Consider the following 14,221-nt stretch of genomic DNA (forward strand, 5'->3'; position numbering starts at 1 on the left):
GCCGTCGGTCACAATCGTGATAACGCGCTGGCCCCCGCTGCTGATGGCGTGCTGGAGGGGGGAATCCATGGAAGCGGTTTCCACGACTTCCTCCGTGATGGCTGCAAAAGCCCAAAGCAAACGCTCGGTTTTTCATTCAACACACTACAGCAGAGCGAATGAACTAAATCAAGTTCTGTTCAGGGGGCGAGCAGAACCAGGGCAAACTGTCATCCTGGCCCTGTGGGGAAGAAGAAAGAGCAAGGGGACAGGAGCAGGCAGAAGAAACATCATGGCCTGCTCTTGTTGGACTCTTCCCCCACCGCCACAGGGCAAACTGTCATCCTGGCCCTGTGGGGAAGAAGAAAGAGCAAAGGGACAGGAGCAGGCAGAAGAAACATCATGGCCTGCTCTTGTTGGACTCTTCCCCCACCGCCACAGGGCAAACTGTCATCCTGGCCCTGTGGGGAAGAAGAAAGAGCAAAGGGACAGGAGCAGGCAGAAGAAACATCATGGCCTGCTCCTGTTGGACTCTCTCTCTCTCTCTCTCTCTCCTCCCCCCCCTCCCTCCCTCCTGAACTCCTGTTCCTTGTGTGTCATGTCTTTATTAGACTGTAAGCCTGAGGGCAGGGACTGTCTTTTTTGCTAAGTGTAAGCCGCTCTGAGAGCCTTTTTTGGCTGAGGAGCGGGGTATAAATATGATAAATAAATAAATAAACCAGCCCTGGGTGTTTGCTATGTGGTTTACAACACGGCTGCAGGTTTTACCACATCTGTGGAAACTGGCTTGGGAATGTCAGGTTTTCTTCATTTTTTGAAACTACTACACCTCACGGCGGCAGAGAAAACACAGAACGGGGCACCTTAAGGACTCGCTTGCTCCCTTTCTAGAAGAATCAGAGGGGCTGCACATATATCACATATATCTACATATATCTACAAGTCATATATCTTGACTTCAGCAAAGCTTTCGACAAAGTGCCCCATGACATTCTGATTAACAAACTAGCTAAAAGTGGGCTAGATGGAACAACTATTAGGTGGGTTCACAGTTGGCTACAGAATCGGACTCAAAGAGTACTTATCAACGGAACCTTCTCAAACTGGGGAGAGGCAACGAGTGGGGTGCCGCAGGGCTCAGTCCTGGGCCCAGTGCTCTTCAACATTTTTATTAATGATTTGGATGAGGAGGTGCAGGGAACGCTGATCAAATTTGCAGATGACACAAAATTGGGTGGGATAGCTAATACCCTGGAAGACAGAAACAAACTTCAAAGTGATCTTGATAGGCTGGAGTGCTGGGCTGAAAACAACAGGATGAAATTTAATAGGGATAAAGGCCAAGTTCTACATTTGGGAAATAGAAACCAAAGGCACAGTTACAAGATGGGGATACTTGGCTCAGCAATACTACAAACGAGAAGGATCTTGGAATTGTTGTAGATCGCAAGCGGAATATGAGCCAACAGTGCGATATGGCTGCAAGAAAGGCAAATGCTATTTGGGGCTGCATTAATAGAAGTACAGCTTCCAAATCGCGTGAGGTCCTGGTTCCTCTCTATTCGGCCCTGGTTAGGCCTCATCTAGAGTATTGCATCCAGTTCTGGGCTCCACAATTCAAGAAGGACGCAGACAAACTGGAGCGTGTTCAGAGGAGGGCAACCAGGATGATCAGGGGTCTGGAAACAAAGCCCTATGAGGAGAGACTGAAAGAACTGGGCATGTTTAGCCTGGAGAAGAGAAGATGGAGGGGAGACATGAGAGCACTCTTCAAATACTTAAAAGGTGGTCACACAGAGGAGGGCCAGGATCTCTTCTCGATCCTCCCAGAGTGCAGGACACGAAATAACGGGCTCAAGTTAAAGGAAGCCAGATTCCAGCTGGACATCAGGAAAAACTTCCTGACTGTTAGAGCAGTACGACAATGGAACCAGTTACCTAGGGAGGTTGTGGGCTCTCCCACACTAGAGGCCTTCAAGAGGCAGCTGGACAATATCTGTCAGGGGTGCTTTAGGGTGGATTCCTGCATTGAGCAGGGGGTTGGACTAGATGGCCTTGTAGGCCCCTTCCAACTCTGCTATTCTATGATTCTATGATTCTATGTCATTTAGGACATGATTTCACCACCCCCGTTGGGGTCCTCTGCTTCAATATCGCCGCGATTCAACACTGCACAGAAAAACAGCTGAAATCGCACTCAGGGCTGGCAAAAAAACGAAAACGTTTTGCCAGTCGTGAAGCCAACTCCGCTTTCCAGTTGCTGTCAGGAGAGGCCGGAAGGCTGCCGGCGAGTTTTACAGCATTGTCGGTTGCTTAGAAATGCCTCCCCATTCATCTCAAGGGCTCTTGTTGGCGTCCCACCACCACCACCGCCGCCGCCCTGGTGGCCACTGTCAAGATTCCTTTTAGCTTACCCGGAGCTCTGTTTGAATTGGAGAGCGGGCCGGAGGCTTCTGCTATGGCCGCCAGCGCGGCAAGAACTGAAGTCGTTGAGTTTGAAAACTGCACCGTGGAGACGTGGGAATCGCCTGCTCAGGGGAAGACAGAGAGCAAAACGCGTTAACGGGGATTTTCCAGGAGGGGAGAGGCGTTTTAGTAGGAGAATTAGCCCCCTCCTGACATTCTGTGCCATCATCAGCAACATTTGGGAAGAAGCAAGGCGGCGCCACGTTTGCAGGGTCCTTTACCTGAGGTCGTTTTCGTGTTTGCAGAGGACACGATGCTGGCCAAACTCAGCACCTCGCCCGAGGCCAGGATAAACGGCTGGCCGACCGTCACGGACCTTGGCACTCGGTTGGCTCTCTCCGGGCTGGGGTTGACCTGGTTCTGCATCGCTTCCTAAGGAAGAGAAACGCCGTTAGTCCTTTTCCTACACTTGCCAAAAAACAGCTCCGGACTTCTCATCGTTGTTGGATCCTCACCTCCTTGGGGTCTTGACGCAATTCTGCGTCGGGGGGGAAAGAATGAAACCCAGAGGTACCAGTGCCGTATTTTTAGGAGCCAGTCCCTCAGGGCTGGAATGATCATGGCTATGTGTGAGCTTGGCATTATCGTGGCTCTGGAAAACGGTCTAGGAGCAGGGCATTTTATGGACCAACGTCTCCCGGACTTTCCCGACGAGACCTTCATGGTGGTGGCACTTAGACTGCGCAAGAACTTCCCAAGGGAAGTTTGCCAGGCATCTTCACTAATAGGAATTCAGTTGGTGGCCCCGTTCAGAAGACAACTTAAACCATGGCTTTAAGCACGGTGGTTAAGCCAGAAAGCCGGGCTGTGTTCAGAAGACACCTTAAACCATGGCTTTAACCACAGTGAATAAAGCAAAAAAGCCGGGCTGTGTTCAGAAGACACCTTAAACCATGGCTTTAACCACAGTGGTTAAGCCAGAAAGCCAGGCTGTGTTCAGAAGACACCTTAAACCACAGCTTTAACCACAGTGATTAAGCCAGAAAGCCAGGCTGTGTTCAGAAGACACCTTAAACCACAGCTTTAACCACGGTGATTAAGCCAGAAAGCCAGGCTGTGTTCAGAAGACACCTTAAACCATGGCTTTAACCATGGTGAGTAAAGCAAAAAGCCTTATTCACTGTAGTTAAAGCTGTGGTTTAAAGTGTCTTCTGAACATGACATGGCCTTCTAGGCCCTTTCCAACTCTACTATTCTATGATTCTATGATTCTATTGGGCAGTATAAAAATGCAATAAATAAATAAATAGACTTGCTGTTTTAAATCGGTATTTTAAATATCTGCGTTGCTGCTTGGTTTTATACTGGTTGTACATTTATACCGGGGTTTTATATTGTGGTTTAATTTTATAACTATAACTATAATTTTTGTGAACCGGCCAGAGAACTTCGGCTATTGGGCGGTATAAAAATGTAATAAATAAATAAATAAAAACTGTCGCATTTTAGGGTTTTAATTCTTGTGACCCACCCAGTGCACTTCAGCTATCGGGCACTATGGAAATGAAGTCAACAAATCAATAGAAAAGTCCAAATGTTTGACCAGATGTTATGGATCTATCTGAACTGCAGACCTCGTGGAGAGAACATCTGGCCTCATTCTGCCTCTTTCCACCCATGGGGCAGGGAGGGATTTTTTAAGCTGGAGATTCCCAAGGAAGGCAGGTTTCTGCACAAGATGGTGGGATGAACTGAGTGAAACTGCCTGCAGCTGCAGCTACAAAGTCAGGAGCCCAAACTGGAGGGGGTTCGGAGGAGGGCAACCAGGATGATCAGGGGCCTGGAAACAAAGCCCTATGAGGAGAGACTGAAAGAACTGGGCATGTTGAGCCTGGAGAAGAGAAAGCTGAGGGGAGACACGATAGCACCCTTCAAGTTCTTGAAAGGTTGTCACACAGAGGAGGGCCAGGATCGCTTCTTGATCCTCCTAGAGTGCAGGACACGGAATAATGGGCTCAAGTGACAGGAAGCCAGATTCCGGCTGGACATCAGGAAAAACGTCCTGACGGTTAGAGCAGTACGACTGTGGAACCAGTTACCTAGGGAACAGTTACCCTAAGTGACTGTTAGAGCAGTATGGCAAAACATCAGGAAAAACACCCTGACTGTTAGAGCAGTACGACAATGGAACCAGTTACCTAGGGAGGCTGTGGGCTCTCCCCCGCTAGAGGCCTTCAAGAGGCAGCTGGACAACCACCTGTCAGGGATGCTTTAGGGTGGATTCCTCCACTGAGCAGGGGGTTGCACTCGATGGCCTTAGAGGCCCCTTCCAACTCTACTATTTTGTGATTCTATGACTCAAAGGCCATGTTTGATCCCAACCTGGAGTATCATCAAGGTCTCCGCGTTGTTCTTGTCCAAAGCGACGTCGAAGGCGGATTTGTCGAACTTGCTGAAGGCGTGGACGTCGGCCCCGTATTTCACCAGCAGCTCGACGACCTCCCGGTGGTTGTGTTCCGTCGCCCAGTGCAAGGCCGTCATCTTCAGCATGTCCTTGGCGTTGATGTCGGCCCCGTTCTGGCAAGCAGAAAAGAGCGGGGTTGGCCCAAACGGAGTTTAAGAGGTGGAGATTGTGACTACGGAGGAAGTGTTCCGTGCGGATTTCAACTTTTGCCGAGACACTTCCGCGGTCAAGTCACAGTAACACACCTATAGCGGTCTGCTGCCACGGGCTACGTGGATGCCACAGGGGCAGCAGAGTTGGGCGTACAGGCAAACGGGGACGGCAAACCTTCTGCAAGCGAGAGGAAATGGTGGATAACCTTGTCGTTTTCAGCGCTGCTACAGGACGCCTTCCAAGTTTTAACTCTGCACGTGTTGAAACTAAGAGCGGGTGCCCGGGTTTGGCTTTTTTTCAACACCGCCTATTTTACACTTTTAATCCGTCCGTGACGGAGCCTCGCTTACCCTGATCAGAAGCTCGACGATGTGCGAGTGTCCGTCAGCGGCGGCCATGTGCAGCGGCGTCCTGTCGACTTTGGTTCGAGCGTCACGGCTCACTCCTGCCCGGAGCAGAACTTCGGCTGTGGAGTAGTGACCGTACTGGGCGGCGAGGTGGAGGGGCGACGTTCCCAGCTGTTGGGACCACAAAACGGAAGAGTTACCTCCTTGTCCCTGGCCATGTCCACCTTGCTTAGCTACACTGAGTAACCCTTGCTTGCCTTTAGACAGAAACCGCCTAATCTACAGTTCCGGAGAAGCAGTGTCACTTTCAACATGGCGCTCTCTCGACGTCAAAGTCCAGGGCTCTGGTGGTGCGGCAGGCCCTGTGGATGCATCACCTGCCGACCCAGGGGCTGTTCCAACTCAGTCAACCCCACACCCCTCTCTATTTTAGTCTGGACGGGTAAAAGGAGGAAGGCATGGGTTTGAGGACACCGGCCTACTATGTAGTAAAGCTAGAACGCAGAGACCCATTGGAGGATGGAGCGGCCACTCTTCCTAAAGCAAATTCTTTGGGAGTTTTTCATTCAGGGCTCCGAACAGCATTTGAGAGTTAAGGTCTGCAATGAGCCCAGGGTCTGTATAGACAATGGATCTGTATAGCCCAGGATAGAGATGTGAAAAAACCAGGAAGTTTTCTGGGGTTTTCCAAAGCCTTTTTTTTGGGGGGGGGGTCTTTTTCTGATAAATTGAAAAAAAAATGAAGAAAAATGGATTGTGTAATGTTTTATTTTGTATGAATAAAATGTTTAAGATAATTCCTGTGGAATTCCCTGCCTCTGGAGGTCAGGCAGGCTCCAACCTTGTACTCCTTTCGGCGCCTCCTGAAAACATCTTTATTCCAAGAAGCCTTTCTTTAACATGCAGCCTTGGATTTCTGTTTTTGCTTCTTTTAAAATTTTGTTTTAACTGTTTTATTCCGTTTTCATTTTCATTTTACCTTGTACACCGCTCCGAAATTTTTCAATGGGGAGCAGTATATAAATATTCCAAATAAATAAATAAATAAATAAGGTGTTCACGTAGTTACTTTTCGGGATGATTTCTAAAAACTATGTACAGTATCAGATTATTACAATTTCTGTGCACCGAGGACAAGCAAGTGCTAATATTGTATTTTTTTCCAATTTTTCTGAAAATTTCTGCTTTTCCGCCCCTAAAAAAACCCAGGGGGGAAACCGTTCCCCCCCTGCCCCCCATGGCTTCAAAATTTCCGGAAATTTGACATCTCTAGCCCAGTATGGCTTGTCCTGAACCAGTAGCGGCTTTCCCACAGCTGTATGGGTGGCAATCCTTTAAACTGGAGATGCCAGGGGACTGATCCTGAGAGTGTTTGTATGCAAAGGAAGGTGCTCGGCCATTGAACTGCAATCCCTCCACAAAGCTAGAACAGCGGAGTGTGGCGGCTCCTGTTTCAGCCAGAACCAGCTGGAACTCTAAAGGCACTAACCACAGGTGCAGACTCCTATCCCCAAATGGGTTCGGTGCCTTGGACAGCACCTTCAGAGTTCTGACTGATTTTGACTGAATCCCAAAATGCAACACAGACCCACCAAATTCGGAGCCATCAGCCTCCCCTCAGCTGGAACCCACTTCCGGAACAAGCAGGGCCTTTTCTGTTGCATCCCCTGGCCTCTGAATGCTCTCTGCTGAGACTGGTTTATGGCCAGGGCCTTTTTGGCTATGTAAGGATCCAAAATCAAGAGAATGAGCTTACAGTGAACATAGCGTAGGGACAGGCAAAACTGATGCCCTCTAAATGTTCTAAACTACCACTTCTACAATCCCTGGAAATCGGGGCTTATGGGAGCTGTAGTCCAAACTATCTTGGGAGCAATAGATTGCCTGCAGAAGTCAGAATCTAGCATGAAAACATTAAAGCCACATAAAATACCACAATTAGAAAACAAACAGGGTGGTGCAATCATTCAGGGAAGACCTGGGTAAAGAACCACATCTGTCACCTCCCAAATACTGGGGGAGGGGGAAGAGAGAAGTTCAGGGGTGGGTGCCACCACGGAGAAGGCCCGGTTCCGGGTTATCGCCAAATGGCGATCCTCAGGTCGCAGCCCAACCAGCAAGGTCCTCCGCTGCAGGTGTGAATGATACCGTTTAGATGAGCACAGTTATTTGTTTAGGTGCACATGCACAGACCATAATTCTCTCAATCAGTCGCCATGGTTTCAGCGGGAGAACCCTCTCCCCCTTTTCTTCCCTGCCCCGCCACGCCAGACGTACCCAGTCCGTGGTGAACGGCGCGCCATTGGCCATCAGCGTCCGGACTTCGTCATCTTGGCCTTTGCGTGCCGCTTCTAGCAATCTCTTCCCCAGGTCCACCAGTGACATCTTTATACATGGGAGCGGATGATTTCAAAAGATCTGGAGGTGAGGCAGGAAAAGACCTCGCATGATTTGGAACATCAAACTCCAGTGGGCGCTCCGTTCAGCAAATGCTCGGAAATCGCACTCTGGATTTTGGCACTCTGGGGAGCCCCCCATGCGAGGGGTAAAGGCCAACACCCCCTCCTTCACCCAGTATTCAGGGGTACACTGCCCTATGAAGAGAGACTGAAAGAACTGGGCATGTTTAGCCTGGAGAAGAGAAGATTGAGGGGAGACATGAGAGCACTCTTCAAATACTTCAAAGGTTGTCACACAGAGGAGGGCCAGGATCTCTTCTCGATCCTCCCAGAGTGCAGGACACGGAATAACGGGCTCAAGTTAAAGGAAGCCAGATTCCGGCTGGACATCAGGAAAAACTTCCTGACTGTTAGAGCAGTGCGACGGTGGAATCAGTTACCTAGGGAGGTGGTGGGCTCTCCCACACTAGAGGCCTTCAAGAGGCAGCTGGACAAGCATCTGTCGGGGATGCTTTAGGGTGGATTCCTGCATTGAGCAGGGGGTTGGACTAGATGGCCTTGTAGGCCCCTTCCAACTCTGCTATTCTATGATTCTATGATTCTAAATATAGTGGTCCCAAACATCTACTGTGACAAATACTGCCAAACTGCGGAGTGGTGCAGTGCCTTTCATTTCAGTCCGCTTTCCCCAACCTGGTACCTTCCAGATGGGTTGGATGCTGGGAGTTGTAGTCCAACCCCTCTGGAGGGCACCTGGTTAAGGAACGCTGGCTTGTGGATGGAGGAGAGGGCGACACCATGGTACACAACCACGGATTGGTTAGTCCCTTTGGTATCGTTTCCTGGTCCTGAAGACGCTTCCATCATTTGTACAGGATATGGTAAGTTGGGCTGTGGCCCACACTGGGACCCGACAAGGTGGAAAGGGTTCTGGGGGGTCTTGAGACAACCCTGGTTTTTCGGTTGCAAGACAACAGCCGCAGTTATTTGAAAACGAGATGTGGCTGTTATTCCATGCTCCGGCCCTCACATAACCATTTATTATTACTTATTCAATTTATATCCTAAAATACTCTAGGTGGCATAGAAAGTTTACACAATTTAAACAAGACAAAACAATCAATGCAAGGCAGGGGGAAAAAAACGTTCAAACCAATTTTAAAAGGCAAATACAACCACACAGTATAAAAATAATACCGTATTTCTTCGATTCTAAGTCGCACTTTTCCCCCCGTATAAACGTCTCTAAAAACGGGGCGCGTCTTAGAATCGCAGTGCGTTTATTATTTCTTAGAATCAAAGCTTTTTTCCTCTTGGCGGTACTGAAATTAGTGGGCGTCTCACAATCGATGGCGTCTTTGAATCGAAGAAATATGGTACATAAGGGGGAGGCCTGCCGGAATAATAGAGTCTTCGATGCCTGCTTAAAGATATTCAAAGAAGTCAGCCGGTTCATTTCAACCGGCAGGTCATTCCACAGGTGAGGGGCGGCGAAGGAAAAGGCCCTGTGGCGTGGGGCTGCCAATCCTACATCAGGCTGTCGCAGCAAAGGACCCTCTGAGAATCTTAAGGGGTGGGCTGGAACTTAGAAGGTCTCTATGGTACCTTGGACCTAGACCAGGTAGGGCCTGAAACCAGCACGTTATATTTTGCCCGCAAAGGAACCGGCAACCCGTGCAAAGGTTTTAAAACTCATGTAATATGATCATAGAATCATAGAATAGCAGAGTTGGAAGGGGCCTACAAGGCCATCGAGTCCAACCCCCTGCTCAATGCAGGAATCCACCCTAAAGCATCCCTGACAGATGGTTGTCCAGATGCCTCTTGAAGGCCTCTAACGTGGGAGAGCCCACAACCTGCCTAGGTAACTGGTTCCATTGTCGTACTGCTCTAACAGTCAGAAGTTTTTCCTGACGTCCAGCCGGAATCTGGCTTCCTTTAACATGAGCCCGTTATTTCGTGTCCTGTACTCTGGGAGGATCGAGAAGAGATCCTGGCCCTCCTCTGTGTGACAACCTTTTAAGTATTTGAAGAGTGCTATCATGTCTCCCCTCAATGGTTGGTCTCCTCAGGATGTCCCGGAGACCAACCTGGCTGACATATTTTGTACCAGTTTAAGTTTCTGAACTAACCGTAGCCACAGGTAAGAGAGGCATAAGGTAAGAGCTTGAGCACAGGTCTGTGATACAAAGAGGCCAATGTCTTACAGCAAAACCCACCAGCAAGAGCCATTAGGCCGGCAGGGTCTCAGTGGTGGCTGCCCCCCCCCTTTGGAATACCCTCTCCAGGGAGATATGCGTGGGCCTCATTCACAGCTAGCTTTAAAAAAATCAAAAACATTTATTCCACTCTGCATTTGGTGCTTAAAAAACTTAGCTGCTGGTGGTGTGTGTGTTTAATTGCAATTCATGTTTTTTGTTCAAATTGTAATTTTGTAATATCATAAGCCGCCTTGGCGAACTGAAAGCCAGGTTACAAAATATTTTAAATAAGTAAAATAAGAGGCAGCTGGACAACCATCTGTCAGGGATGCTTTAGGGTGGATTCCTGCACTGAGCAGGGGGTTAGACTCAATGGCCTTGTAGGCCCCTTCCAACTCTGCTATTCTATGATTCTATGATTCTATGGATAAATTGAGCAGTCCTACTGATTTCCTACTGGTGCTCCCCAGATGCTTCGGACGACAACTTCCATCATTTACCACTGGCCCTGCTGGTGGGGATAATGGAAGTTGGAGTCCAAAATATCTGGAGGGCAACAGACTGTAGTATTTTGCTCACTTAAGTAATTGTGAATTGGATCAGGCTGCAAACTTCCTCCCAACCAACCAAGTGCCTGTTTACGCACATAGAGACTTCACAAATGTGGCGCACTGCGTGTGTTGTTGGAGTACAACTCCCATCAGCCCCAGCCAGCATGCCCAAGTAGTCAGGGATGATAGGAGTTGTGGAACAAAACAACTGGAGTGGAAGATGCTATTGGGAGCAAAAGCTCACCAGACCAAGGGTCAATTTATGCATTCAGAATAATCACTGTTAGCGGACAGAGAAATGTAATACAATATTTCTGTCTATTTTTGATAGATGTATTTGTTTATTTTCCATAAAGAAAACGGTGCCAGCCCTTCCCTTCCAGTCTTACCGTCTACAAAGTGAATTATTTACAAATTATTACTTGTTGCTCAATTTAAGTGATAAGTACTTTTAGTGGAAACAGTCTGGTCTGTTTCCTGTTTGATCACTTCCCACAATGAAAACAGTAAGAGACCAGGCGGGGATGACAAGCAAAAAGCAGGTTTGTTTGTTTAAAGTGGAAAATAAAACACGGGGAAAGGAAACGTTTAGAATGTGAACAGCTTTAGCCATCATTCCTGCAAATATGTTCACCCTATGAAACTGACAATGTCTTCCCTTTAAATGAACCTACTGATAACAGTGAATGATTTCACAACAATATTGTCCTACTGATTGTTTTATTGATTTTCAGTACCATCCTAAACATGTCTTACTCAGAAGTAAACCACACCGAATTCAGTGGGACTTACTCCCAGGTAAGTGTATGCATAATAATTGCGGTTTAATTTGAAATGGTACGTTTTAGGAGTGTACGGCCGCCTGCCCAAACTTTGTGCCCTCCAGATGGGTGAACTACAGTTCCCAGCATCCCCGGTAGTCCAACACAACTAGAGGGCAGTAGGATGGGGAAGGCAAAAACGCTCAACCGTGCGCTCAAAAGTACAGCGTAAATTCCTCTAATATCTCTCTAATATTCCTCTAATATTCCTCTAATATTTTATTCTCTCAGTATTTTAACATTTAATTTTAACTTAAATTTAAATTTTACTGTTTTAACTCTGTATTTTAATTTTATATCAATTTTGCTGCGTGGTTTTTTATCCCGGTTGTGCTTTTTATACTGTATTTTGTATTTGTGCGTTGGTTGGTTGTTTTATTATGGTTTTAAATTTTGTGAACCGCCCAGAGAGCTTCGGCTATTGGGCCGTATAGAAATGTAATAAATAAATAAATAATAAATATCCCTCTTTCTTCAATTTTTATGGAATCGCCGGATAATATTGGACCGTGTTTAATACCGTTTTAGCTTTTGTATATCTCTATTTATAGGTTTTATGCGGCAGGGTCTTGCTATTTACTGTTTTACTCTGTACAGCACCATGTACATTGATGGTGCTATATAAAAAATAATAATAATAATAATAAGTTTTAAATTCTGTAATGCCGTCTTGAGGCCCAGCATTGGACAAAAGGTGAGAAATAAAGAAATAAATATAATAGTCATAATAATAATCCATCAAACTTCAACTTATACTCTGCCTAAGAAATAGAAAAAGAGAGAGAGAAAAGGGGAGAAATATATACATATGTAGAAAAATAGATATATAATAAGCTTCGGCCGTATTGACAGGAGACCAATCCATTGAAGCCAATGGGAGCCCAGCTCGTCCTGATGACTGCCTTACATCCCATTGATGTCAATGGGTCTACTCTTAAGTATGGTCCCAAGTCTGGATCCAACCCAGAGAATATAACATGGACACACAGTGGATGTAAACGTTTGCCATTGAAATATATGGTATTAAATATATTAATGGAAATATATATTCTGTGCTTTCTTTCTATCTCTCCCCCCCCCCCATAGAGACGGGACCCCCCCCGGGGGGGCAAATAAATCCCCCCCATTTTTATAAATAAATCCCCCCCAAATTTACCCCCCCAAGTAAAAGGGGTCTCTTTCTTTCTCCCCCCCCTCTAAATCTCACCCCCCATCCCAAATTCGAGGGGGGCTTTTTTTTTCTCTCTCTCTCGCCCCCCCTTTTCAAGCTCCCCCCAAATACACCCCCCCACCCTCCCTCACGCCCCCAAATGCCCCCTCCCCACCTTGCTGCCCCCCCCAACACCCCTGCCGCCCCCCCACCCCAATTCAGCCCCAGACTCACCCCTCAGAGGCGGAGGGGGGGTCGCCACGTTTGGGGTTTCGCTTTTTATCTTCTTTTTTTGGAGTTAACTTCTTGTCAGCATCTCTCTTGCTTCCCCCCCCACCCCCAAAAAAAATTAAAAATAATTTTAAAAATTCCTTACGGGTTTTTTTAAAAACTTTTTCAAAAATTAAAAGGATTAATATAATATTAATATTTAATATTTTCCCCAAAAAAATAGGTTTGTTTTCAAACGGTGGCGCCCCTCCCCCTCTCGGCGCGGAAGAGGAAGGAGGGAGACAAAATGGCGGACCCGGAAGTGTCCCTCAGTTTAGGCTGAAGCCTAGGGATGAAGGGAAGGGGAAAGCACTGAGGGTGACACACGTTGGACTTCCGGTATAAGCGGAAATCCATCCTGGAGGTTCCCTTGATGTTTGTGTCTGTATATGAGCGCGGAGGTGCGTCGCTCTATCCTTCGTCATCTCTGTGGCGAAATGGGCGCTCTAGCCCTCCGAACCTCTATGGTTAAACTGACGAGGCGCCGTGTTGGCCGCCCAGGCTTCAAGGGCGCTCGCTCCCACAGATGGAGAGGCCCAGCCGACGTCTCGGACGCTCTACCCCTCGGCGTCTCAGTGGTAAAACTGAGCCGTTCTACCCCTCGGCGACTCTATTGTCCGCCTATATTTGCAGTGGAAGCTTTGAGGTTGCAGTAAACAGATTTGCATATGATAATTTATATGCATTTATGCAAATTTAGAGAGCACGCTCATTTAAATAGAAATATCTGTACAGCACCATGTACATTGATGGTGCTATATAAATAAATAAAATAAAATAATAATAATAATAATAATAATAATAATAATGTGAAATGCACCCTAATGGAAAGATCCCATTCCCAGATGTTGCAGGCTGTGGCTGATGGGAGTTGGAGTGCAACCACATATGCAGGTCTTGCCACCTTTGATCTAGCCTCACTAGGGTATTTCTCAGCTCCCCCCTCAAAAAAAGCCAATTATTCCAGAGGGGAAATTCTCAATTCCTTTGGCACAGGGAGGTCCCAGCCTGTTCTAAGCACCCATAAACATAGAGCATATAATAAAAGCCTTAACTACAAAAAAAAAAAAAAAATTGAGAACCCTGTTGCCTCCTGATAAGGCTTTTATGATGCCATCACCACATCCCCCATCTACGGAATTATCCGGGGTCTAGATGGGACCACCATCTTCCAACCTGCAACCCTTCGGTGTCTTCTCCAAAACTGCTTCTATCTTTTTTCCTTATCATGGAAAATCCGCTACAGATGAAAAGGCGGAAAAGCTGCACTGGGCCTTTGCATTCTTAGCGCTAGGATCCCTCCGTCCCGAAACACTCGCAAAGTGTGTGACCCACGGTGCGTTTTCTTCCATGCGTTTGGCCCCTCTTCGGCTCTGGGGTCAAGGAGAAGGTTGGGTTTGAGACCTTGCGTGCGTTTCGGCTGCACTTGTGTCAAATGCTCCTACCCAGGGATGCATGACTGGGCAACACATCCCGCAAT

The 14,221-nt window shown here is 47.4% G+C and overlaps 2 protein-coding genes across 2 annotated transcripts in view; both read right to left on the reverse strand.

Annotated features, from left to right (window-relative positions):
- GABPB2 (GA binding protein transcription factor subunit beta 2) overlaps positions 1-12,899 on the reverse strand; it is a 15,865-nt gene extending 2,966 nt beyond the window's left edge. Inside the window, exons 1-7 of the mRNA XM_063145728.1 lie at positions 12,706-12,899; positions 7,627-7,767; positions 5,353-5,520; positions 4,768-4,962; positions 2,667-2,817; positions 2,394-2,507; positions 1-101 (exon numbers count right to left, since the gene is read on the reverse strand). The exon at positions 1-101 is cut by the window's left edge and continues 76 nt beyond it. Coding sequence (XP_063001798.1) covers positions 1-101; positions 2,394-2,507; positions 2,667-2,817; positions 4,768-4,962; positions 5,353-5,520; positions 7,627-7,734 — 837 coding nt within the window. The 5' untranslated portion in view covers positions 7,735-7,767; positions 12,706-12,899. The remainder of the gene's footprint in view (positions 102-2,393; positions 2,508-2,666; positions 2,818-4,767; positions 4,963-5,352; positions 5,521-7,626; positions 7,768-12,705) is intronic.
- The window catches only part of BNIPL (BCL2 interacting protein like), a 276,141-nt gene that overhangs the window by 177,387 nt on the left and 84,533 nt on the right, over positions 1-14,221 (reverse strand). The window lies entirely within an intron of this gene.

The sequence above is a fragment of the Elgaria multicarinata genome, chromosome 21 (assembly GCF_023053635.1).
Source record: "Elgaria multicarinata webbii isolate HBS135686 ecotype San Diego chromosome 21, rElgMul1.1.pri, whole genome shotgun sequence".
Classification (NCBI taxonomy): Eukaryota; Metazoa; Chordata; class Lepidosauria; order Squamata; family Anguidae; genus Elgaria; species Elgaria multicarinata.